Source organism: Rhamphochromis sp. 'chilingali' (genome assembly GCF_963969265.1).
Source record: "Rhamphochromis sp. 'chilingali' genome assembly, chromosome: 22".
Classification (NCBI taxonomy): domain Eukaryota; kingdom Metazoa; phylum Chordata; class Actinopteri; order Cichliformes; family Cichlidae; genus Rhamphochromis; species Rhamphochromis sp. 'chilingali'.
This window is the reverse complement of record NC_137950.1, coordinates 24966075-24992710: the sequence shown is the minus strand read 5'-3', so window position 1 is coordinate 24992710 and position 26636 is coordinate 24966075. Positions and strand designations below refer to the sequence as shown.

The window sequence follows — 26636 nt, the reverse complement described above, 5'->3', positions numbered from 1 at the left end:
GACCTTATTTATTTAAAAGCGTTATTACAGTACATTTGGATTAGTCTATGTTGTTACTCCTTTTAAGGTTATCAACCTCACTTCTCCTCAACGCTGCTGATGCTGCCTTCAAGGCATGCGAAAACCCTGTAATTTACAAAACATATTTGGACAAGCTAAAGAGGCCGCTGAATGATGCGCAATGGTTTCGTTTGTTTTGTTGTTAATTCATTTTAAGTTACTAAAAATATCATATAGAATCACATTTGACGACCATCTCGTATTAATTACTTAAACACCAGAAGTAAAATTGCTATGTCCGACGACCCGTAAAGGCGACATGAGGTCTCCGTGCTGCACAGTTGACTCCTCCTCGCCTTGGGGTCATATTAACTGAAATGCCTGCGAGAAAGCGGGAGGACGGTTCGAGTACCAGCTGCCCATTACAGGTCCTTTACTCCTGAACTTTTGGACTAGTAAACTTGTTTTTGTTGTTTCTGCAATCATGAATCCGCCCTGTGGGAGATGCAATAAACCAGTTTACCCAACAGAAAAAATAAACTGCCTTGATAAGGTAAGGTGAAACAAGTTTAAGCCCATCCACTGACCTTAATGTGATTTACTCTAATGTATGCAAAGATTTATCAGGTGAGTTTCAAGACTAACTTATACTTTCAATTTTATTATAGATATTTTAAATTTAAAATAGTTTTGTCCACTTGCAAAAGTTCTTTTTTATTCTACAGTTTTAAAAATATTTTTATGCAGTCATATCTCATGTGATGCTTTAACTGGGTGCATATTTTGTACAGTCACAACCAAGCCAAAAAAAACATGCAAAATGGCAGTCTAGATAATACACATAAAAATCAACTAGAAATTTCCAAATGTTAAAAAATTTATATCTTACATAATCAATAATAATCTATGTATCTGTGGTTTCTCAAATAGATGTACTCTGATCATTTTAGTGGAATCAGATGAATATTATTTATAATCAAGATGAGCTAATCAATTTAAGGACTTAATCAAAGCAATGTGACCTGAGTTACAGAGATGTTATCAATTCCTGATTTCTTTTGGGAAAAATGGCTTCCTGCAGGACTTTTATTTAATAATGCAAAAAATATATTTATGGGAAAGTTTATATGCATAGTGCATAGGTTTAAAAATGCACCTAATTTCACAGCATTATTTCTCACAGTCATTTTCCATTTGAACCATTTCTTATTGGAAATCTTTTAGTGAAGCGATGGGAGAAATAGAAACAGATTAGTAGGACAGCTGTGGCCTTATGTAGAGGAGTCAAGGGATTTCCCCGCTCAGAGAGAGAAAGAGAGAGAAAAAAGTTTTATTTTTTCAAATGAAAAACCATTTAATTCAATCAGCCAGTAAGAGTGAACAAGATTTCCACAGTGTTCTGTCAAAAAAGGTTAATACAGATCTAAATTTGTGTCGATGGAAATGCATTTTCTTCTAAGTTTAATACTTCAGACTTTATTTCTTCTCTTTTTTCCTAGTATTGGCACAAAGGTTGTTTCAGCTGTGAGGTCTGCAAGATGGCCTTGAGCATGACGAACTACAAAGGCTTTGAGAAGAAACCTTACTGCACTATGTGAGCGTTCACAGCATGCACCACCATGATGACTAAAACAAACACTTAAAATAGCTGGATAGCATCTGACTCTTTGTTAAGAGCTTGCAGTATATTTGAAAGAAACAAAACCGTATCTAAAATATAAAAAGATGTGGTTACCTTTCCTCTGAAGCCTCAGCATTAGCATTTCAGACGTAGACGTGGTGGTTTTTTTGTTTGTTTGCTTGCTTTTTTTTGAGCCAGCCTTATTTGGATGAAAGAGTCAAGTGCTAAGTTATGAGGAAACGCTAGCAAGCTTGTTCAGAAAGCTGCATCCTTTTTTTTTTTTTTGCGCCTGTCCCGTTTGGCTCTTTTGCCATCAGAATTGTTGTCTAAAGGCAAAGAAAGATGCCCAACGGATTTACTTTACCAAATTGACCATCCCAGCCTTGCCGTAATGGTCCATTTGATTCACCTTTTATTGTTTATTTTATTTTCACTTACTGAATACGGGACAGACTTGACTGGGGGAAAGAAGGGGAGAAAGAAAGAGGGAAAGAGAAACAGCTGAGAAGAGGGACGGGGGAGAAGGGCAAAAGACAAAAACCAACAGAACGGGCAGAAAAAAAAGAAAAAGAAAAAAAAAATACATATATCGATCACCTGGATCACCTGCTGAGAAAGAAAAAAGAAAACAAGCAGAAGAGAACAAGAGTAATAGAATAAACAACATCACAATGATATATGGGAATATGACAGTAAATACTAAATATTAAACATTATTGTGCAGCACATAAGATCAACAGAACACAGTGTGCTTTGAGGTAGGAGCCAAAAAGAGTGTAGTTTGTGGGTGTGATCACCTGTGTGTACACCTGTGAGCATGGACGCGCTTGTTTTTTTAAAAGGTTCCTTCATGTAATGATCTGCTAGAGGGTGTGGGGGGGGCCACAGCCCCGTCCTCCAGGGCATGAAGCAGGTATGGAGGAGATCAAATCTCCAGACATCCAGAGGCCCCCAGAACACAAGAGACCAAGGAAGAAAGCTGCATCCTTACACTGTAGAGGTGATCCACACAGACACTGTGTGTGCTAACTAGTGCCAAGTAACTGACTAATAAATTATAGAATTTCATTCACTGAATTTGAAGCACAGATTTCTTGGACAGGCTGTGCTTTGCAGCATGCCATATTATAAGTCAGATATTATGAGTTTGCATTAACACACGAGGTCCAGAAGTACAGTTCAGTAATGCCGATTACTGGAGGTGAGGCCTACAGTATCAGCTATGGGCTAGGTGTTGGCACACCTGTCAGTCAAAGGGCTCAACTACTTTAGGCCTCAACAAAATCCAAATGAGTGATTTCTTGGGGAAAAAAATCCACTGTACAGTAATCATAAAAGGCGAATATTGTAAGTTTATTGCTGAATTTGGACATTTTAACATGGGAGTCACTTTTGGAGCCAGAATAAAATGGCCTTTAGAGACACTAGTTTTTGACGTTTCACTTTTTCAGCTCCTTTAGGTTACTGCTTGTTATTAAGTAACATTAGCGTCAATCAAAATCAGTTCATTACGCAACTATAGCCACAAAATTATAATACGTAGCATTATAGGAATTATTTACTACGGCCTTTTTTTCTATTATCTGTGCAAGGTGATTGAACAGGTTTGGTTGTTTCATCATTAACAAATCTACCACATGAGCAGAAGTTAAATTCTGAAGCAGTTGAGCAGGAGAAGCTGCAGGCAGCATGTGGAAGTGATGGAAAAGAGAAGTGTGAGCAGACAGATTGAATCATGTGATTCCAGTCATTCCTAAAGATTGACGTGAGATTAGAAATTTGCTGTCCGACTGTTATTAAACAGCAACCCGGGTTCATCTATTGTGCTCTTTACATAATATTATAAGGCACAAATTATTTGCAGAATGAACAAATTAATCAGTTCATTCAATTCAGTTTGACAACAGTTTGCTTCTCCTGAAAATCAAATATTGCAAAAAACAAAGCAGCCAAGCATAAAGCCATTGAACATCCATAGGAAGAAGACATTCAGCAAAACCTGAACTAAAATGTACGGAAAAACTCTATCAGCCAATCATATTGTTGGGCTGGATTTCATAGAAGATTGCTGTTATGTTGTAGGACTTTGGTTAACACCAATCAATCTAATCATGGTCTTGCTGCTTAACTGGATAGATGGGTGGATGAATGCATGATGTGAATCTTCATTTATCTAATTTCTTCCCTTCTGTTTTTTTTTTTTCAGGCATTACCCCAAAACCTCCTTCACCATAGTGACCGACACCCCCGAGAATCTGCGTCTCAAACAACAGAGCATGCTTAATAGTCAGGTGAGACTTTAGCAGTTCAGGCCTATCTCTGCCATCATTTACATCTTGGTCTTGACCAGCAGAGAAAGGAGATACTGTTTGCAAGCTCACTGCAGCAACATCGCTTGGTGTTACATATCTGTCAGTCCTGATTGCCTCTTTTCCGTCATCACAGTGTTGAAGGTGGTGCGAGAAATAACAGTTCTGCTTTGGTGTCTTTGATAACCAGATATGCCAGGGAACTAAATGTTACACTGTAAAAGCTGGGCATTTTAACAGAAGTTGCTTTGGCTCATGTTTTATTAAAATTAGCCCTGAATTTTCCGCCATGGCCCTCACACTGTCACTGAGAGCAGTGATTCCAACTTTGGTGGCAGCAATTGTTTGGAGCTGTGCTGATGTCAGCTTTTTTGGCACCAGCATCAGTCTTTTTAAAGGTGGAAATAAGTGGAGCTTTTTCTAGGTTAAGCACTGGCAACAGCAACCCATTGGTGGAAAAGTTCTATATATATATCTCCTTCACTCAGCTCGGTATCAGAGCAGGAGATCAGGACGCAGATCTTGGCTCTGCTCTCATGACAATTGGATTCCTTTGATTAAATCAAAGGTACCCTTTGATGAGTTACTTAAGTAAGGACATGGTAGCTTCATTTTGAGACTCTACTTTTACAACATGAGCCAATCTGACATTCGTGAAGTTCAAATGCGTTTCGTCAGGAACTCTTGTAAATGATCAGAGGTTTGAGAGCATTTTTAAAAATACTCTCAGATCCAGTCTCCTTTTAGCCTCTGATGTGGTACCGGCCTCCTTTTCCCTGCCATCCCTGTTCTTAAGCTCTAATCTAATCACACTGTTCATGCCAACATGTTCTAACCTGATCAAAGAGATAAGTCCTGCACGTCACGCAAAATTAAAGAGATTCCTTCACAGATTAAACTTTAGGGATCATCTTGCCACTCAGCATTTTGAGGTGAAGCTTCTCTTCCCTTTTAAAAGGATGAAAAAAGTTAGGCAATCCACTCACGACTGCATTTCTGCAAGACCCGTGCAGACCTGTATTTGTTAGACAGAATATCGAAATTTGCAGAGAATAGTTAAATTTAGTTAACTGAACACAGCATAACCTTTTATCAGTTCACGTTTCCTGTTTATCAGGAAATGGTTTCTATAGCAAAGTATTCATGCACACTTGCACATTTGTTTTGAAATTTTCAAGTGCTTTAAAAAAAATGCATAAGCTGGTGAATGGTATTTTTTCAGTTCTTAAGAAAAGTGAGGGGTACTTGTCAAAGTCTGACTTGCATAGGCCCATATGCTCCAAAATCAGTGTCCTCCTTGGTCATACTAAAGTGTTTACTGCAGATGCACTAAGGTGCTATTCACAGAATCATTAACATGAGCTTGGTTGTTATTACAATAAATTAACAGCAATGTGGGTGTTTCACTTCTTAATTACCGAACTGTATGACTGGATTTTACATATAAATATGTAAAATGAATATAGCTGAGGGGGCACAGTTAGCTTTTTGGATGGTCCTCGACCCCTACCCCCATTCATAATGTCAGCAGTTAAGCTAAACCAATTGCGTAGGTATGCAGAATGCTAATCTGCATTGCCAAGAAAAATCATCCAAGTGAAAAATGTGAATTTTGTGAATTATTTAATACATAAACTGTTTCTGAAAAGAGAGGACACAGTTTTAAATGTAACTTTTACAATGCAATAAACAATGCAAAGGTCTTATAATGGCTGAAAAAATCTTAAAGGTTGCAGTAACACAGCAGAAACCATTACACGTGTATTAAGGTACATGAAACCATTTGATATTTTTGTAGCTTCATTGATGTCATCTATAAATGCATCAAACAGTATTGACTTTCAGTGCTGCTACTCTGTTTCCTTTGTCATCGCCTTGCTATTTTCAAGTGTTTCTGTGTCAACATGTGGTAATAAATCAAAAACATTCATGGTAAATATTAGCACATCTGTTTGATGAGAGGCACTGTGACCTACATCTGCCCAGTTCACTGAGGTTTGTGAGCATTCACTTATGCACAGCTCTTTTAAGGTCCCCATCACAACAATTCACCTGGGCTGAAGTGTAACCTTGACTGGGTCATTCCCTTCTTTTGTAGATTTGCTGCTGTGCTTGCAATCATTGTCCTATTGCATGACCAAATGTTGACTAAGCTTTAGCTGTCAGCCACATGGCCTCACTTTTGACTCTAGAATACTCTGGTATACAGAGTTCATGGTCGACTCAGTGACTGCCCAGGTCCTGTGGTTGCAAAACCTCATGATGTGTAAGGTATATGTGGTGCTTGTTTGGTTTGCTGTTCTTTATGGCTCCATTTCCACTTTGTTCTCCTCTGTCAAAAGCACATTGTTACAAAAGTCTTGCAGTTCGTTCAGATGCAGCTTTGCAAACCTAAACCATAATGCCAAGTAGGGCTGAGTGATAAGAGGAAATGTACCTGTTGGGAGGGGAGATTGATGATGCAGTCGCAGCGTGTGGGAGAAAAAACTGAATTACGTGCAGACAGCTTAATATTGCCATAGCCATTTATACTGGATGGTTATGATAAAGCCATTTTAACCATCATAGTGGGAAAAATTTGCGATACATTAAGTTTATTTGGTATATCGTCTACTGCCATGTAGAGGCTTTGTCTAACCAACTCTTCCAAACAAGCAAAAAAATGTTTCACCTTTTTTCTAATTTTGCTGTTATGAATTTTATTATTTAACATGTTTACTGAGGTGTGTAGGCTCTGATATATAACTCTTGTTTTCTTTTTTTATTTCTCTGAGCACAGTCTAATTTGGGGGGAATTTGCTGGGAAATCCACCCCCGGGAAGTGCGGAAACTTTTTGACGATCAGTTAATTAAGTGTATTTGATTAGCAGCACTTGGCTGCAACTTACACTCTTAATTCATATGGACACAGTAAGGCTGTACTGAGTTTTTCTGGTTTTCTATTTTTTCAAAGGATTGAGTCCTATAAAAAATGTGACTGTCTTTTATTTTTTATTCCACTAGATTCCTTTTAAGCTGTCTCTTTGAACAGTTAGTCTCTAAATAAACAAGCACCTGATGAAACAGGACAAACACGCCAAGAGCGGCTGTATTTTTGGTTAGCAATTTAATCTGTCGTTTCATTTCAACACGGCTGTTATAACAGCATGATCAAATTTACACCACCACCCCTCCCGTTCTGCGCTTTACTCATCAAACCAGCCCAGTTCATTGTTTATAACCATAAAAGTCTCTGCAGTCAAGCTCTCTTACCGAGGAGGCATATTCCTCATAGCAACATCATGACTCACTTATGTTTGCATGTCTGCGTGAGTTCGCGGGGATCTCAGATTTACTTTCAAATAAACATGCAGGCATGGAATAAGTTTGCAAGTGTTTCCTTGAGGTTTTAAGCTTCAAAAACTCTCACCAAAAGGCCATTTAAAGCCCTGCATGAATCAGTTTTTGTATATTTTTGATTAAAATGCAGTAAAAGTGTTTAACATGATCATTTTAGCAAGTATAACCCTTTAGAATTGAGAATTTAAGCCAAAGCATTGCCCTAAGCTCCTTTGTCTAAGTTAAAAACATTAAAATGAACAATAAAGACTGATGAATGAAAATTTACAGGCGCTCTATAAGGAGGAGTTTGAAAAGAACAAGGGGAAAGGTTTCAGCGCCGTGGCTGACACTCCAGAGATGCAGAGAGTGAAGAAGACACAGGACCAGATCAGTAACGTATGCTCGGTCCACCTTAAAGACCACCAAGAATCGAATTCTCCGATAACATCTCCATTTATCCATTACCTCTCCAATTATAACAAATGATCTTCCTTCTTTTTTTCCCTCCTTCTTTAAAACATTATTGAAGGTTGTGATGCGGCTTTGCTATCTGCATGTCTGCATGTCTGCATGGGCTTCCATACCATCTTATTCTTTACATGTAAAAGTCTTTGTTAATCATCCTTTGTTGGCTTTGATTCAGTGCTGCATTCAGGTTGTGCTACATTTGAGATGAAATGAAAAATAATAATAATCCCAGGAAGTTAGGCAGGTGTGCCTTGCAAAATAATAAAAGCATAGATGAAAAGTTCTAAAGAGATATCTGCTTAGTTTACAAGCTTCACTAAAATGTAAGCATTTGCAAAATGTCTTAGATTTTCCACTTCAGGCTGCAAAGAAGCCATGAAAAGAACTATTTTCTTTTAGTGTGCATGGTAGACGGGCTGCAGGATTGGATTTTTTGTTGCTGTAATAACAGATCGTTGTAACAGTAAAACGATGCACAGTGTAACTGAATGCGGCTTCATTTTAAAACTCGACTTCCGTGGCTTTAGCTGATGTCAAAGATAAAACAATGCATGCATTCGATATGTAACAAAGCTAACTGTTTCCTTCCACTTGTGTCATTTAACTTGTTTAATGTTTAAAGAAATATTGGATCATTGTTGGGAATGTGACCATTCACTTTCTTGGTCAGAGGCAGATAAAAAGATTGACAACACTCTCATGTCCGTATGCTAATAATGAACCACCAGCCAGTTGGCTTAGTTTAACCATTAGGCCTCTTAATATCAATAACATTACCCCCTAAGAGCTGCAGATTCGTTTTTCCACTGTTTTCACAGAGAAAGTGTTCACTAGTCAACCTTATACATGCTTGAAGAGGAATTTGGGGGACAGACCCAACAGTTAACGACTGTTAGCGGCTTCATATTAACTGCTTTAAACCGTCCTCATAAAATCTAGTCAATAACAGCTCTAAGTCTGTAAGGCCAAAAGGAAAGATATAGACCTTTGCAGTTAAACCTTATAGCAATAAGGAAAGTCAGTACACACAGATGTTATTGTACCTGGGCTACAATGCAACCAAGATTGATGCAAAAGAAAGGAAGCACAGCATTGCTACATATTTTTTAGTCATAGTAATTTCAAGTGGTATCTCCATCTTTTCAAAAAAAAAAAAAAAAGGCATTCGGTTGGATTTTAATAACAGATACAGTTTAGTCCTGATACACAAAGAGAGTGGAGTTAATTTTTTTAGAATAATTTTTACCAAGAAAGCAGTTTTTTCTTTAAACTTCAAGTTATTCTTCTAAAATAACTCTGAAATTTGCAGGCCCTTTACAAGGAGGAGTTTGAGAAGAACAAGGGGAAAGGTTTCAGTGTGGTGGTCGATACTCCAGAGATGCAGAGAGTGAAGAAGACACAGGATCAGATCAGTAACGTAAGTGCAGTCATGTTGTCAGACTCCTTCAATATCTTCTAATAGAACTTTTGTATCTTCAGTTTGCTCTTCACTTGCAAAAATAAGGGAAAACTGCTGGATGTTTGGCCTTGACTGTCAAACATCTGGTATGCATCTCACTATGGCAACATTTTTCAGTTCCAGAAGGATGTCATAGACAGATGCAAGCAGCAAGTCTGCAGATGTTAAAAAAGGCATTTTAGTTTTCAAAGAAGAAAACGAGAAAGTCCAGATCAGGATTGTAGATTTGCTGATGGCTTCAGCATACAAAGCAGAGAACATGTTGCTGCAAAGAGCAGCAAAAGATGTCAAGAGTACAACCCTGCAGAGACACACAGGCACATTTCAGGCATTTCTCTCCATCCACTGAGGAACAGCTGCCCTATATGGTCAAAGTCTCTCAGCTGTGGACATAAAGGGAACTGCTATCCACACACACATACACACAAACTTTCTCTTCCTCTCTCATGAGAGCACTAGTTGTAGAAAGGAATCATGGGTGATAAGCTGTGTGTCAAAGGGGCAATCTATTATTTTTGTCCACTGGTATTAGTATGAGTCTTTTTCTCATTTCTCCACCCTCACTTCCCACTTTAAAAACAATCCCTTTCCTCCAGTTTTATTCCCACAAATTCCTGTTTCTGTTTACTCCTCTCGAGGTTTCTTGAGGTCACAGGAGGCTGCTCCTTCTCTTCCTTAAGCAACATCCAGTTTCCTCTAAGTACTAGACCCAGAGTTGTTTTTATTCTTGGGGGACATACTGTATGTTGCACAAGCAACATACCAAACTAACAACAGAATAAGTTCAACACATATAAAGTTCAAGAATCTTTGAGTTGCTTTGTGTCACTGAATACCCCATCACCAGCAGCTTCTGTTGGAAAACGCTGAAAAAAGCAGTTTTTAAAAATAAGTTGCTTTCAGACAGTTAGACCAAAAAAGGCAAATACAATTTACTGCATATAAAAGCTCAGCCAGTGATGTCACTAGGTCATTAGTGAAATTCTGTTTTAAAGCCTCAACTTGAATATTTTTGGCGTAGCTATGTTGGTTTATTTATTTTTTTAATCAGTGAGGGGTAGATCTCCATGACATATGACAGTGATCTGTCATCAGTATTAGTCTGAATGCCAACATAATTGACAGCGTAAACACATTGTTTTATTAAATAATATGTTAAATTAGCGATTGAGACTATAAACATATTAGACAAGTGCCACAACTTGGCTCATAAGGCCATGGCAAAAAGGTTGACACACCGCTTGCCAATATAAACATTATTTATTAAACCTAATTAAACAACTGAAATAGAAACTATTGACATTTGCAAATCAATGGCCTCAGTGACGTAGGGTGTAGATGAGTGAGGACATGTAAGCAAGTGAATGTATGTGTGTGTGCAAAAACAAGTGCTATCTAGGGTGTGATGGTCACAAGGAGCAGGAGGGAAAAAGAGATTGCCAGCTCTAGATTTATAGCCTGGGAACAGCTGGCACTAACAAACCCTCCTCTGCCCACCAGCGACATCAAAACAAATGAGAAAACCTAAAATAGTTGATTCTGTTCATCTAAAACGTTTCTCCCACTGAAAACGCTACATCCAGATGAACATAATCAACGTTTTTTGAGATTTCCTTAACTAGATGATTGAACGTGCATCAAGACAAATGTGAAAAGGTTGAAAACAAGAGTCAGGGGTCGTCACACGTCTTTACTAACCACAAAGATAAACTGAAGTGTACGACTGCATTTGCAACTTCCTTTTGCAACCAGTGGAGAGAAACATAATTATTGATAAGTGTAAGACGCACCAAAAGAAGCTTCTAGGACATGCTGTTAGTACAGGTAACTGCGCAGCAAGTTTGATAATGCCATTAAAAAAGCTTCAAAACGCACAAACATGGCAAAGCGGTCCAGTTCAGAGGACCCTAACTATAACCCTAACCCTGTTATTGGAAGTGAAACCTTGAAGACAGCTTTTGGCTACAAGCACACCTGCACATCAAAGTGATTCCCTGTTATATCCAAATGAATGAATTAAAAATAATTTGCTGTTTATTTAATGAAGGAAAAAACAGTTCTCTGTATTGGGCTATAAACATGGTATTTAATGATATAAAGGTCAGCATTTTTAACATGGGAGCCTGTGGGGGCTTTTTGAGCCACTCTCAAGTGAAACTAATGTGACAGTGGTTGACCTTCAGAAAGGAGCAAGTGGGCTGCAACTACTGAAAATAGACAAATAAAAGCAGACACTAAATAGATGTGGGTCTTTCTCTCTCTGCGTCTGTGGCTGCAATATCCACTCGTCATCTCTCAGCACCTCCTAAAATGGTGAGCTGCTTCTCACAGTGGGAGGGTTTGCTGAGGCTGAACCGTCAAATGTGAAAGCTTAGCACCCCCGTGTGGATTTAACATGTGTGCATGTGTGTGCAGATAAAGTACCATGAAGAATTTGAGAAGAGCAAGATTCGAAGTGACGCGCCTCCTCCGGAAAATAGGCAAGGTGAGACAGATCCTTACACAGGGACTTTATAACAGTTTTCCCTTTAAATGTGTGTATGAACTGTGTGTGTGTTTAGACTATGAGGACCAGCCATCCAACCCTGTCAGTGACTTTGGTCAGTCTGCTGGACAAATGCGTACTGCTGCTGTAGCACCACACAGTGGAGGGGTAAGAACAATACATAAGCAAACGTATGCCCAAAAGTATGTGGACACATACATTACACCTGTGTGCATGCTCTCTTTTAAGATGGGCCTCATTCTGTGGGTACATCAATCATCTGGAGAGATTCCTCCAGAGGTTGAATCTGCAGGGATTCACTATGAATGTTGATTGATAAGGCCTGGCTTCCAGTTCAACCAAATCTATTTTATACCAGAATAGAAAACCAGGTTTTTATGGATGTGACTGTGTAGACTGGGTAATATGTTGACCAAAAAAGCCACAAGAAGAAACACAAGCTGTTGCACAAAATTATATTTTCTATACACGTCATTTCAAGTGTGCTCCCACATTTTAATAGTAAAGAAAGGTGTCTACACACTTTGGCTCATACCCTGTATTTGTGTGAAATGTTTTTCAAGCTTTTTTAAATTTTCTCTTGTCTCCTGCAGCAATAACACAGATCCCGGATACTATCAATTCATAAAACACAGCTGTAGTTTTTAATCTTTCACCATAGGTGTGAATGCTCACAGTTTTAGACTTTAGATTTGATTAACTATAAACACAGCAAGCTCTAGTGAATTAATATTAAAACTTCTTGCCATGTATTACATTTGCTTCTGTTTATTTTTCCTGTAGGGAAATTAAATTCAAATGTATCCTGGTAGACTGTGTGCTCTTTATGTTCTTATCTGCTATATCAGTGTGTCTGCATGTCTGACTGGTTCTGTTCATTCATCTCTTCTCTGTGTGTGTTTCCGCTCATTCAGAAGCGCTACCAGGCCATGTACAGCTACATGGCAGCTGAAGCGGATGAGCTTTCTCTGCAGGAAGGTGATCTGATCTTAGATGTGGAGCCGATAGATGAGGGATGGGTGTTCGGCTTTAACCAGCGCACTGGGCAGCGGGGCATGCTTCCTGCTAACTATGTACGACCTGTGTGAAACAAACAGTTCTGCCCAGCAGATATTCAGAGATCCACCTCCTGCCCTGTGGATCTGCTGCCCGCACCTGCAATCAGGCTTTAAAAATCACCTTTTTGCAAATGAAATATTGCATTTAAAAAGCATCCCTGCTTGGTTCTGCTTTGCATTTTTTCCATAAATGTAATTTTCAAATCGTATGATGGGGCTCTGCTTATGGTTTCTTTGACTTCCATGAAGAATAAATATTGATAATAAAGCTTTTATGTTTGTAAGGTCAAAGGAGAAAGGAGGAAAGGAAACAAATTCACAATAAAACCCATTCATCTTCAGATTTACTAATTATTTATATTTTTGAAGGGTAACATTTACTAGCACAGAACCCACTCTTAGAGTAGAATGTTATCCAGTGTATTTTTAAAGCTACAATTACTTATATTTTTACAATTGCTTATGCTTTTATTTTGCAACATTTTCCACTCTTAAAGTGATAACAAAAAAAAGCTACACTAATATGTTACATCAATACCTTTTATTACTATTTCACAGACAATTTTTAAACGTTAAACAGACAGCACAACATGAAACCACAAAACGGAATAATTTTACCCAAAATTAAAAAGGCTTCATTTACAAATTAAGTTAAAAAGTATCTTATCTAGCACCATTTTTCAAAGTATAAATACATATTCCCAACTTATAAATGAAGACATTTCAGTGAAGACTTGCTCAGAATCTTGGTGTCTAGTCTAAACATAGTCCTCTCTAAGTTTTAAGAACTGGCAGAAAAAAAGCTCATTCTCTTCTCAAGTGTCCTCTGTAGCTTCGATGGCAGCCAGCTGAGCTGCAACCTGAGCAGCTCTGAGTTTTGTCCAATGACATCCTCACATAACCTGAAGAAGAGCAGAACACAGGAAAATACCTCAGCGTGCAGTTTTATTTATTCAAGGGAACCATTATGTTTTCTGTCACCTACACTCTCACCAACCACTTTATTAGGTAGACCTTGCTAGTACCAGCTTGGGGCCCTCTTTTGCCTTGAAAACTGCCTTAATTATTTATGATACAGACAAAGTGTTGAAAGCATCTCTATTCCTGCTGCTCACGGGATGTTTTGTATTTTTCAGAGAATTCTCTCTAAAAACTACAGATGGTTGTGCAGGAAAATCCTAGAAGATCAGCAGTTTCTAAAATACTCAGCTCGGTTTGAAGTTTAGCAGGTTGTCTTGGTCATGAGCTGAGTTTGTCATGTAACCAGACGATTAGATATTTGTGTTAATAAGCCGTTAAACATGTGTACCTAATAAAGTGACCTGTGTTCGTATAATACCAAGATAAAGCTTATTAATCTAACGCCTTGCTGCATGTGAGGCAGCACAACTACAAGGAGTTGCACAGCTGTGTTTGCAGACTTTATTAAAACTGATTAATTCTGTGTAAATGGAGGTTGTGAATGGAGGTTTCAGTGATGACAAGAAATACATGTGTTAAAGTATGAAATGATTAACACAACAGAAAGTATGAAACCCATGCTGCATCTTTGTTAAATGAATCCTAAAATTTTAGTTAGGCATACCTGGAGAGGGAGTAAGGCTGAGTCTGAAAGATGAGTACGTCTCTGCAGTGATGTGGTGATGGAAGCCTCAAAATAACCATCTGATGACAGGATTCAAAATAATCCCATGAGGATGGATGATACATGCAAGAATCATTATACCTTTTTTCCCTACTTGAACGTTTTTGGGCACAAAAATTGAATCGGTTTATGGTTGCCACACTTAGTGAACACTCTGTATGTCCTACTGTACGGTCATATCAACGTTTGCACGGACTTCTTGCAGATAATAAATCATAAAGACTTTCTTCAAATCCCTGACATTTTCTAAAGTACTGCTACATTTAACATTAAGAATGAAATGTCAAAATGCTTTTTTTCCATCTTTAAAGCTCATGATTTCTCTCCCACAAACGGTCCTAGGTTCATTTTTTCTGTGCAACATCAGCACCGGTGATCCCAGTCATCTTATTTGAGTTAGTTTTCTGTTTGTGAATGAAGCATAATGCTAAACGTTCTACATCTGAGTCTGAGATGTGGCTTTTAGGGTTGTTGTTGTTGTTTTTTTTGCAGTTTCTTTGAGCATTACATGATCTGAACTTGAGGGAAACACATTGGGAGACATCGTCAGCTTCCCTCTCATAAATAAACTTTCTGACTGTAGAATGATGGACTTCAAATAAAATGGAAATGACCCAATAACCCTTCCCAGATCAATTAGCAGCAATAATGGCTTCTCTGAGATCATTGCTGGTGTCTCTCCTCCTTCACACTGTGCTAACACATAGCTGGAGGCTCCAGACCAGCAAACTGCCAAAATGTATGTTTTTATAGAGCTCTCCACACTTGCTGATGATCTGATAAACAGATAATAAACTTCACTTTGGCTTAGTATTTGTTAAATAAATAATGGCAATTTGTAAAGAGCCATGTTGTTGTGGTTCATCTGAGGCCCATTTACCTCATTTTAAGACCCGTTAAGGAACAAATTACTGTTTCTGTTGCCTTGATATGTAAAGCCTTAGAACTGAAAGAGGTTATTTTTCACATGACTCTGCAACACATTGCAGGTGCATTTAATACTTTGAGCCCTTAAACTACTTATGCTTCATTTATGTAACACTCCTGGTTAAAGACGACGCTGTAATTGGTTGACTCAACAAGTTACCTTAAGAGTAATGGGGTTTAAAAGTATTTAAGGAAAGTTGCTGTTTAATGCAGCAGCCTTTTGATGATGTCTGCAACGGGAAAGGATTATACCACAATGGATTTATTCAGTAAGACCTTACAGTGTAACAAAACAATATGACCGATGTTAATCACATACCGAATCCATGACGATGCGGAGGTTCCTGCTTCCCCCAAACACCACAACGTCACTATCCCTCCCCAGGCACGCCGTATGGAAAACTCTGACAAGTAAATAAAGGTTTACTGCAGCAAGGCTTAAATTTTGTGCATTTTGAAGTGTTCTGAGGAATAAATAACAAGATTTTATGGATAAAATAGACATTTCTGTGAGAACAAATTATGATAAAACTATGAAGCTGAAACACTTAATTTTAACATTTACAGAATGATTTTAATTACCTGGGCTTGTCTTTGTGGGGGTTTATCATCTTGGTCCACTCTCTTGTTTGTGTGTTAAACTGCCAGGCATCATCTAAAAGAAAGAGGCTCATGATAAAATAACGAAGCTTCACTTTCACAAACCATTCACTTCCTTGAACCAAAAGAATGATTATATGCAATCAGAATGGTTATCTGTTTTATAAATGGCATCAGGAAAAACAAGTGGGGATTTGCTTAAATATTTGGGAGTTTTTTTGGAAATCGGACCACAAAGAACCACTTCATTTTCTGCCTCTTTATAATTACTTTCATTCTTGGAGTATTTTGTCTCATCCCATAACAGATCGGTGCTTATTCTGGGTTCTTAGACTTACTTAAAGTATCTCCATTTGTGCCAAAACCTCCGTACATGAACAGCGTGTGATCTGACGTGGGCGTCATGGTATGCCAAGAGCGACCAAGAGGTGCAAAAGCTGAGGAGATGTCACTGTTCAAAAAAGATAAATAAAAAAATAAAATAAAATACAGAGCAGTGGTCAGTAAGCCACTAAGGACAAATCCTGTTAGGTCATTGCTTTTGTATGTGTGCAAGAGTGAAAGAAAATTTACAGTTTGATCCAGGTCCAGGTGTCCAGGTCTAAGCAGAACATGTCCAACTCTGCTGCTTCCTGCAAATGTAAACTCAGATGTTAGGCATTGCTCTTGCCTGAGGCACTACACTTGGCTGTAAATGACTGCAGCACTCAGCATTAAAAGAAAAATATGAAGTACAACAACTTTATAAATTTGTGCACATCTGGACCGGTTATTTTGCAGCTGCTATTTTTAGACTGTATGTAAAAGAGGGCCCGACATAATCACCCCCTGATGGCCATTTAAGGAAAGTTCAAAGCACTTCCATATTTGCTGCACTTTTCAGACCTGGAAGCTATGTCCATCTTTTATGTACAGTCTGGAAATCCTGTTTGACTACTTACTGGCTCTTCCACCAGTCTGTCAAAACAACAACACATTTTTATTTTGAGGAGAAGGAGGACAAAGTTACAGGAAGTTACAGTCTGCCAAGTAGGGCAGGTGGTGAGTTAGTAATATGCTCTTGTTTTCACAAAAATCTACAACCCCTCAGCCTCCTAGTAGACACACCTATGGTATCAATTTCAAAATCACCCTGTTCTCAAGCTATTGCATTCACAAACTTAGGTCTCCACGCCGCCCGATCAGTGGCGTGACAACAACACCCCATCACCCTTTTGCAGGTGAGGGGTAAAAAACAGATAATTTCAGGTTCAGCTCCACACAATCTTGTGAATGCTGCAGTGTCGATCCTCAATATTAAAGTCGAATTAAAAGGAAGATGATGAAACAAAATTGGAATATGTCTGTGAAGGTTATCAGTCATCCAGGTCATCGTAGTCAAAGGAGCTTGCAAAGAAAAGCGTCTGGACTTCTTTGAGTTACTTGAAGACGTTTCACCTCTCATCTGAGAAGCTTCTTCAGTTCTAAGGTCAAATGGTGGAGAGTCCCAGATATAAACCTAGTGGGAGTAACCCCCCACAGAGGGACAAAAGGACCCCCTGATGATCCTCTAATCGCCTGAGCCAAGGTGTGAAACTGGGTGTGGGTCCCAATCAGCCAGAGTTTCGGGTGAGTTCATTGTGAAACCTGGCCCCACCTTATCATGCGAATTCCTGAGGTCAGATGGCCCAGGATGTGAGTGGGCGTTAAGGCGTCTGGGGAGGGATCTCAAAACTGGATTATAGATGGCAGACAGTTGGTGTCATAAAACACCGTCTCTGTTCAAAGATGGTCGCTCACAATGGACATAGATGGCTTCTTTCACTCCTCTTTCAAACCATCTGTCCTCTCTGTCCAAAATGTGAACAACAAAATCGGAAGCTTCACACAAAGATAAAGGCATACATTTAATATGCCTTTAAGGCCACCAGTTATGCTGGTCTCAATGCCTACTTTGCTCTCTCATCTTTCTTACAGGACTAGTTACATGCAAAGTTATTTTTTTCTTCTTTGTCTACACCATTCTGGGCAAGAAAGGTGTTATCAGCCTTTTAGAGCGCCTTGAGGTTTATGTTCATTGTGTGATCCCATGGGTGCTTACGTTACACTTTCACTCACACCTGTGGTGAGTGAAAATATATTTGCCTCTTTGTGTCTCCATATAGAGAAGCTGCAAGCTGATATGAGTTGGTGTATTTTTTCAGTGTGTGTAGAGCTCAGAAATATAGGCGTTTTATTACGACCTTTAGCATTTGAACATGGACTTTGTCATATTTTTTACTGTATGACAGTCGAGTCAGTCTGAGGTCAGAACAGAATTTCTATGGAGCAAACTAATAATATTGGCATGCTGGGAGAGGACTGGAGGTGTGGAAGGAGATAAACCTAAAAGGGGCAGCTGGGAAACTTAACGTGATTTATAAATCCTGGAACTTTTTGGCATTTAAAATCATATTTTTGGAGAAATAAAGTTTTAAGAGAGTGACTGTTAATCTGCCATACACTACATGGCCCACAGAATATATATTATTGTTGAGCATCTCAATATAAAGCTATGTCCATTAATCTGCCGTATTTCTGCTCCACTTTTCTGAGATTTTCCCACCAGACTGTAGCTGCATTTGTAAGGTGGAACACTGTTTTTAGGTGATAAGCCTTGACTTCCACCTCATCCCAGAGAGGGTGGATGGGATTGAAGTCGTGACTCTGTGCAGGTCAGTCAAATTCTTTCACACCAAAAAAGAAAACCATTTTTATAAAGGATCTGGCTTTGTGCATGAGAGCGGCTTCACGTCACAACAGGAAAGGGATGTTGAAACAGGAAAGGGCCTTCCCCAAACTGTTACCACAAAGTTGGAGGAAGAGTATTGTCCAAAATAGTTGCAGTATACTTCAGCATTAAAGTTTCCCTTTGAGGACGACAAAAATGCAGATCAACCGATACAAAATAGGTTGCGTGCAAGAGTGTCTGCATATTTTTGGCTGTTTATGGTGTCGTTAAGCAGCTCAGAAAAGTGAACTCACCACACCACCACTGATGTAACCTTTGTTCCCCAGCAAGGCACTGGCATGGCAGCCTCTGGGGGATGGAGCAGAACCCTGAACAAAAGAAAACACACCATTTTATTATAAAAATCAGCAAAACACAAATTATAGTTTTGTGACATCATCCTTCTCCTTTTTTTAAATGTTTTTTTTATTTATTATAGGCCCACCCAGAGCATCATCCTTGCTGGTCTGATAAGCTTGACAAGAACTGATGAGGCTGGTGATCTTTCCCCACAACCATCAAACCCATTCCCCACAAAATGGTCCTCAGATGATGAAGCTTAGACCCGCAGCTTTTCCTGGAGCACCACCAGCATTTCAATACAGTGATTTTACCACTGCAACCATCTCTTCGCTTTCAGTTAGACCCTAATTTTTCTACATACATGAAAAACCTATTATATACCCACCATGCTGTCATATGGTATTCCATTATATGAGCATTGTAAACACAATTTAGGATGTAGCTAAAACCTTAATTCCTTCTAATGGCCAGCAGGGGGCGACTCCTCCAGTTGCAAAAAGGTGTCTAATTGTGTACAAGTCTGTGGAAAAACAGCCCTCAGCTCCCTTAATTATGATCTCAGTAAACACTTTATTTGTGAGTGTATTATCTCAGTTGCTATTTTAATGATTTATTAATTATTTCAAGGTATTAATTTAGTAAATTACAGAATTGTTTAAAAGTGTGGAATTTTTCAGCTGGGATCAACTTCTGCTCCAGTCATTTGGTTAAAGATAATAAAAAATACCATTTTAGTGTGTAATGCTTCAAGGTCATAGTTCAAAGGTCAGACATCAGCGTGTTGTTAGAAAGCAGGCTGATGTCAGCACGTTGTAATAAAAAAAAAATCATGAAACATCAAAGTTTTAGTGTAGCTTCTGGTACAGCTGTGTCTGAATACAGCCTCTGAGAACTGCTAGCATGGATAGCCTAATAGTTCAAAAGTAAGACCATCTTATCGTTTTACTCACTTGAGTCTCTGGCATGCTCCATGTAGCTGTGAGTGTGTCAAACACATTCACCTCACTGTTCCATCCCTTGCACAGAGTTACTTCATTTACAGCTCTTGACTAAAAAGAAAAACATATCGATCATCATTAGTAAAACAACGATTAACCAATAAATTGGCAACCAAAGTTCTATATCAGAGTAATATCTACCCAGGACATCTCTTCTAAAGTGAAGTTTGATGACGATGTGTTTCGTAACTCCCTCAAGGTCTTGCATCCATATCCACCAAAGTAGATCAATCTGCACAGAGACAACATAGGAGAGAATACTGCTCTTTTAACTTTCATTTACAAATGAAATTACTGAAACCTGGAAGAATTTGTGAAAAAAAGAAAAAAACAAAAACAAAAAAACAATACAAACAAACATCCTTCAATTAAACAAAAAAAATGAGGTAAAGGTGCAACATAAACCCCTGCTATTTGTATTTGTAAAACTGGGGCTGCTATTCATTGACAGCTTGTGTATTGTAGTAACTGACCTGCCTCTGTGTACCCAGCAGGAGTGTTTGTTACGAGGTGAGGGGGTCGTTCCCTTCGTGTCAGTCACTCTCTTCCATGAGCAGCACGGCTCAGAGAGGTCAACGCTGAACATCTACAAACACCGTTCAATTTATTAGACAAAATAAGAAAAATACACTCGCTGGCTACTTTGGTAGGTACACCTGATCAGTTGCTCCTTAATGCAAATATCAAATTAGCCAATCATATGGTCAAATGCATTTAGGCATGTTAGACATGGCCAAGATCAAACTGTGGATCAGAATGAGGAGGAAAGGTGATTTAAGACTTTTAATGTGGCATGATTATGGTGGCAGATGGGTTGATCCGAGTACTTCACAAATTGCCGATCTACAGATTTTTTCCGCACAACCATGACTTGGGTTTAGAGAGAATGGTCAGAAAAAAGAGAAAATATCAAGCGAGTGTCAGTTCTCTGGGGGAAAAAATGCCTTGTTGATGTCACACATCAGAGGAGAAACCAAACTGGTAGGAGCAAATTTGCCATAAACAGCATGAAAGCAAGGATCCATGCTACCTTGTATCCATGGTTCAGGTGGTAATGGTGCAGGGGACATTTTTTCAGCACACAGTCTAGCCATCTAGCCAATTTTTAATTCAAACCATTTTTTTAAAGGAGCTCCTGGCTGCTTGTGTTTGTATTTTATTGTCAAAAATGAACCACAAATTCTTGACTCTTAATTTTGCATATTATATGGATGGTAAATCCACACTGCTTATGCACCTTTTCATTTTAAAAGCCATTCTTTGTGAACTTCTAGTCTGCCTCTACAGAGAGCTTTCACACGCTTCAAATAGCTATCAGAACAGATGATCGAGCTGGATAATCTCCATCTAGTCTCTACAGAGTCTGGTATGAGCCTGACAAAACAGCATTTGTGAACCACACACACACACACACACACACACACACACACACACACTGCATTTGGAGACCGTCTTCATACCCTGAATCAAAACATGAAATAGATGAATCTCCTTTATGCCTCTCTAAACACTGATGTGCAGACAAGCCCCTGCGACTATCTTTATGCACGTCCGATCACATTGTCCAATCTTCCATATCAGTGATAGGCACCAGAAAGCATAAAGAACAGGTCAGGCTCTGAGTGACTTCTAATTAAACATTATCACAACAATGACGTCACACAGCTGAGCCCGTTTTCAGAAGAGACAAATATTTGATGACCTCTGAAAAAGTCAAACAACTTTTACAGCTTTCTTTAAAAAAAAAAAAAAAAAAAAAAAAAAGCTCAGAAGACTTACTCAAATAGTACATCTGAAACATGATGAACAATATTACACTTTAAAAAAAAAAAAAAAAACATAACTTCAAATGTGTTGCCCCTGGGGAAGGAGGCATGCATATCACTGCACATACATGTAAAGTGTCAAGCAGTTATGCAAGGAATTTTGTTTTGTCTGTTGTTTTTTAGAAACCCCTAGAAAGAGAGCCTTATCTGCTTTCTTACTATCGTGCATCTTAGTAATATTGTGCTGAAACTGACTTTAAAAAAAAAAACATGTTTGCTTTTTTGCAAGTTACCAAAAAATGTAAAGTCTGATATCAAAAGTTGACGGGCGGGTAGCTGGGTGTAGTTTTCCAAATCTATTCAACTATCCTTCAAACAGTTCTGCTGAAGTATGTACTCCCACTGTGAGCAAGTCTAGCAAAGTTCAGAACGATAACTTGATCTTCACAAGAACAAAAGTGCCAAGATGCTGATGCCTCTCAGGTCTAACATGTACACCAGCTCAAGTCACTAGCTAACTTTTTGACTTTGTGTATGCTAATATTTGCTCATTATATCAAAGACAAAGAACAGCCAGTGTATAAATGCAATTTTCCAATGTGAATGAGACATTTTAATATATATATCCAGCAGATCTCTGTCCAGAAGAGCTACCTTGTATCCATGGTTCAGGTGGTAATGGTGCAGGGGATATTTATTCATAGCGCGCATATGCATATATATATATATATATATATATATATATATATATATATATATATATATATATATATATATATATATATATATATATATATATATATATATATATATATATATATATATATATATATATATATATATATATATATATATATATATATATATATATATATATATATATATATATATATATATATATATATATATATATATATATATATAAATAAAAGAGCTGCCATGGTGACAGTTTGGAGGAAAGGATGGGAGTAGGTGGGAAGGTACACTTTCTTGTCCATTCTTCTAAACCACGATTACATGTTTGTACAGCTCATTTACCAAATTTCACAGTAAACTATCTGACAGGAGCAAACTGGTAGGCAAATTGTCACTGATACATCTACACCCAGTCAAATAGAAAGGCTAAAATAATTTTCCAACAGTTTCACATGTTACCATGAAGTTAGTTAAGTGAAATAGTGAACTTATACTGGTCATATGTGTGAATGTGAGTGTGAATGATTGCCCTGCAACAGACTAGCGACCCATTTTGGATATACCCCCACCTCTTGTTCTATAACAGTTGGGATAGTCTCCACCCCCTTAACGACCCCAAATTGGATAAGCTGAAGAAAATGGATGGATGGAAGTAGCTGGAGTGCTGTTAACAGCATGCTCTGAGAAACTGCAAAAAACCCAAGAGCTCAAACTCTATAGGCCTCTGTTAACATGTTAAATGTAGAAGTTCATGGCAGTACAGTTGTCAAGTACAGTGGTGGATGGGTAATGATTATGGGGCTTAGTTTGCAGCCACAGGAGCATGACCTCCTCTAGATGTGAGGACATCTCTGCGACAAGTTAAAACTTCCTTGAAATTGAGCCATACAAGAGGGCAATTACCTTAAGTACTAATATCTGCATGGAAAAGTTCTTACCCTGCAGAAAATTGTACAATTAGTGTCTCATTAGTGAAACATGTACGTACACTGGCCCATTTTTAACTTACCACCGTGCATTTGTTGGTAGAGCTGAATTATTCTGAACCAACAGGGCTATGCAATCTGCTGTCAGACACTCACTACAGCTTGAGTGAAAGCTCAATAAATAAAAAAAGACTACAAGAAAAGGAACCAAGCAAGTGAACGCCATGGAGCGCATGATTTGCAAGTCCAAGATAAGAAAATCAACGTAAAGAAGAAAATGAAAATCCAGATTCTCCAGCATCCATAGAATAGTGCCAAGATGTCTAAGTGTCGACATCTGGCAATACCAGAAGTATTTTAATGAAAGATATGATCATTTAAAATAAGATGAGTTGAGATAATGAATACTGGAATATGTGGAATATGTTTACACTAAAAAGTTTAGTGTTATGTTTTCAAGAGGAAGTAATGGCTGTATTCAGGTTAAAGACTATTTAAATTGGCTGAACAAGACAAAAAATATATATATCAAGGTCCACACCTCAACCAAGCTGAAACGCTGTCACACAACCTTCTGCATAATTATTTCCTCCGCTGAAGTTTTTCAGACACTACCTTTGCATTTTGATGGATGAACGTGGTAAGTACCAGCTGATTTATTTTATTATGTCCTGATACATAAAATCATAAAATTGATAGAAAGTTTTTGTATGACTGTAGAAGTTTGTTTAAGCATTTATCTTTATCAAACGTGACGCTCAGGTCTGAGTTGGAACAGAATGTGTGGCCCAGCATCTCACCTGGCTGGAGTACCCAGCTGTTTCATATCCTCCAAAGATGTAGAGTTTAGTGTTAATATTAGCACCGCAGAAGCCCGACAGGTCTGGTGGGATGTCTCCAGTCATCTCTCTCCGCTCCCTGCAAAGACAAAAACGTTAAAAAACGCCTGTAAAAGATAAGAAGGTAAAGCCTTAGAAATCTTAAACACACATATAAAGTAAACACTAAGAAAGGTTGGCTTTGGTTTTAGTTGACCTGACTCAAATAACCATAAAAGAAAAGGCTGTTTTTTGAATGCTAAGTCACTTTTATCTAGTTTGTCCTATCCTCTGATACATGTCAGTGTGACACACCGTTTATCTCAGCTGATAAACAGCCCTCATTTGATCTTACCACATCCCACTGTCTAAATCACAGAGCCATATCTCATCACTGGGCAACACGACATCCTGTCCGGCAACTACCTGTGAAGGAACAAAGACAAGATAAAGCTGTGAATGTCCTCTTTTGTTCACTAAAGCTGCACATTGCTGAAAAGCTGTGGTGACCTTAGATGGCTGATGGACATAGCAACAACCTGGATGCAGCAAGATGCAGTTTAAAAAAAATGTTTCTTGTTGAAACATGCTAGAAGGATTTCCTAGAAGGATATTTGAAATCTCCAGTTCATTTGCCAAGTTGGTTTCCGCAGTGTTTTTTTTTAAGTCTACATATACATATACAGTCACAAACGCATTGAACCAAAACAACTGTTCACTTTTAATTAAAGTGAACAGTTAAAGTGAACAGTTACACAAAGGTGCTTGTACACCTTTGTGTAACTCACTCAGTTCAGTAGCAGCTCAAGCTGTAATACCTTTCAACGACACATGCTGGATGCGTGTTATTTGTCGTACTCATAAATACGAACACTGATATACTCCGGTGATTTATTCCTTTAGGATTCAATTTCCTCAAAGTAAACACAGCGAGGCTGTGTCCTCGCTGTGTTTACCATAGGAGTTACCATAGAAGCAGTCACCAGTGACTTTTTCTTTAAATTTATTGTCATGACTTGGCTCCGCGTAGAAACACCTGCACCTAATCATCCAGGTAAAGAAAGGAAATTCTAGAAAGTTCATTCTCTTCATCGAAACGTTTTCCCCCACTGATGACGTTCAGATAAACAGAATCAAGTTTTGGGGACCTGCACAGGTAGCGAGGTTATAATTACACCTCGGCTCTTCTTACCTGGTAACCTCCCCACACATACAGCGTATTGTTGTGTATGAACGCGGTGTGGCTGCTCCTCTCCAGCGGGCTGACCGGCGCGTCTCTCTGAGCAGCATCCATCCCAGCTCTGCGCTCTGACTCTCCTGCCTGATGAGCAGCGCCACGTCGCCCAAATAAAAACCGCCGAAAAGTGCTTAACAAAGCTTAAGGTGAATGCTGTGGCGGCTCAGAGGACCTGATCGTGTCGCTCTGGCTCAGAGAAAAGTGCCGTCTGAATTGGAGGCTTTGCGGAACGTGTTTTTCAGGCTTGCTGCCTTTGTTTACTCCTCCCATAAGCATGAGCCCTTCATGCAAGTTCGGCACACCAGGTATTGCGTGTTTAGAATACCTAAGTGATTAAGAATCATTTGTTTAGAATGGGCCGCATGAAAATTTAACACATTGCGCGTAATTTCTCTGTGATAGAGTGAAATATAATCATGCTAGTATACTCAACAATAAACAGGCAGGTTAGAAGCAGTGAAGTGGATATTTTAACACCCCAAACACAGATGAAATCAGAACATAGAAGTGCCAAGTATGGCAGGTAGGTTTGGTATTAAGGAATCTGCTCCGAGTGATACATCTGTTCCTTTTCTTGTCAACCTGTTATACAGCCAAGACTTCTCCCTCCTCCCCTCTTCAGGAGCTTCCAAAATTCTAGTTGAATTCTAGTGAAATGAAGGTCAAAACATTAGTTTCATTGATCCTGTTTTTTTCCCATAATACTGTAAATCACATTTAATCTGTGTATTTTCACTACATATTAATGGTCATCCACTTCCTTCTGCAGGAGCTCTTTGTCTCTAAAAGCACATTTCAAGGTTCATGTTAAACTTGGACTCAAGTAGAGTAGCTTTGCATTATTCAGTTTAAAATAATACTTGTTTTTCTCATACTGGTCTTTGTTACAGCCCCATAGACTGTTTTAGGGCCTCTCGCTTTAAGCCATCCTTCTTCTGATTGGTAAACATAAGGTCTGTGGGACTGCCATGTGCCACATGTGACCATATAAGGGATATCCACACTCAATGAACTAAAACAGAGTCCAGAGTGAGGATCAAACTATCTGTTTAGAACACTTTGAAGCATCAGCTTTCGTCATTTATAAATATTGATTTCACTATTCGCAATTTTGGTATGTTTTTATCTTAATATAAGGATCCCCTGATGTATCTGTATAAATATGACAGAAAATGATGAAAAGCACAAAATGTCCATCTTAAAAGATGTTGAAAACAGGAATTTCCCTT

The 26636-nt window shown here is 38.5% G+C and overlaps 2 protein-coding genes across 3 annotated transcripts; one reads left to right on the top strand and one right to left on the bottom strand.

Annotated features, from left to right (window-relative positions):
• The first annotated feature begins 409 nt into the window (after positions 1-409).
• LOC308390895 (LIM and SH3 domain protein 1-like) lies at positions 410-13117 on the top strand. 2 transcript variants are annotated; one of them, XM_080873235.1, is made up of 8 exons: positions 410-553; positions 1500-1594; positions 3828-3912; positions 7540-7647; positions 9029-9136; positions 11594-11663; positions 11740-11831; positions 12599-13117. In XM_080873235.1, exons 1-8 carry the CDS (start codon positions 485-487, stop codon positions 12770-12772), a joined length of 801 nt encoding a protein of 266 aa, XP_080729361.1. In that variant the 5' UTR covers positions 410-484; the 3' UTR covers positions 12773-13117. The 2 variants fall into 2 exon arrangements, with proteins under 2 accessions (XP_080729361.1, XP_080729362.1); XM_080873236.1 differs by lacking the exon at positions 7540-7647.
• Positions 13118-13268: 151 nt separating this feature from the next.
• On the bottom strand, positions 13269-25620 carry LOC308390894 (kelch domain-containing protein 1-like). Its single transcript, XM_080873234.1, has 13 exons — positions 25363-25620; positions 24526-24596; positions 24153-24270; positions 20438-20550; positions 20106-20196; positions 19917-20015; positions 18918-18992; positions 16488-16546; positions 16253-16365; positions 15897-15969; positions 15634-15718; positions 14328-14407; positions 13269-13644 (listed from the first exon to the last, which is right to left on the bottom strand). The coding sequence occupies exons 1-13, from the start codon at positions 25462-25464 to the stop codon at positions 13524-13526; spliced, it is 1200 nt and encodes a 399-aa protein (XP_080729360.1). The 5' UTR covers positions 25465-25620; the 3' UTR covers positions 13269-13523.
• Positions 25621-26636: the final 1016 nt, after the last annotated feature.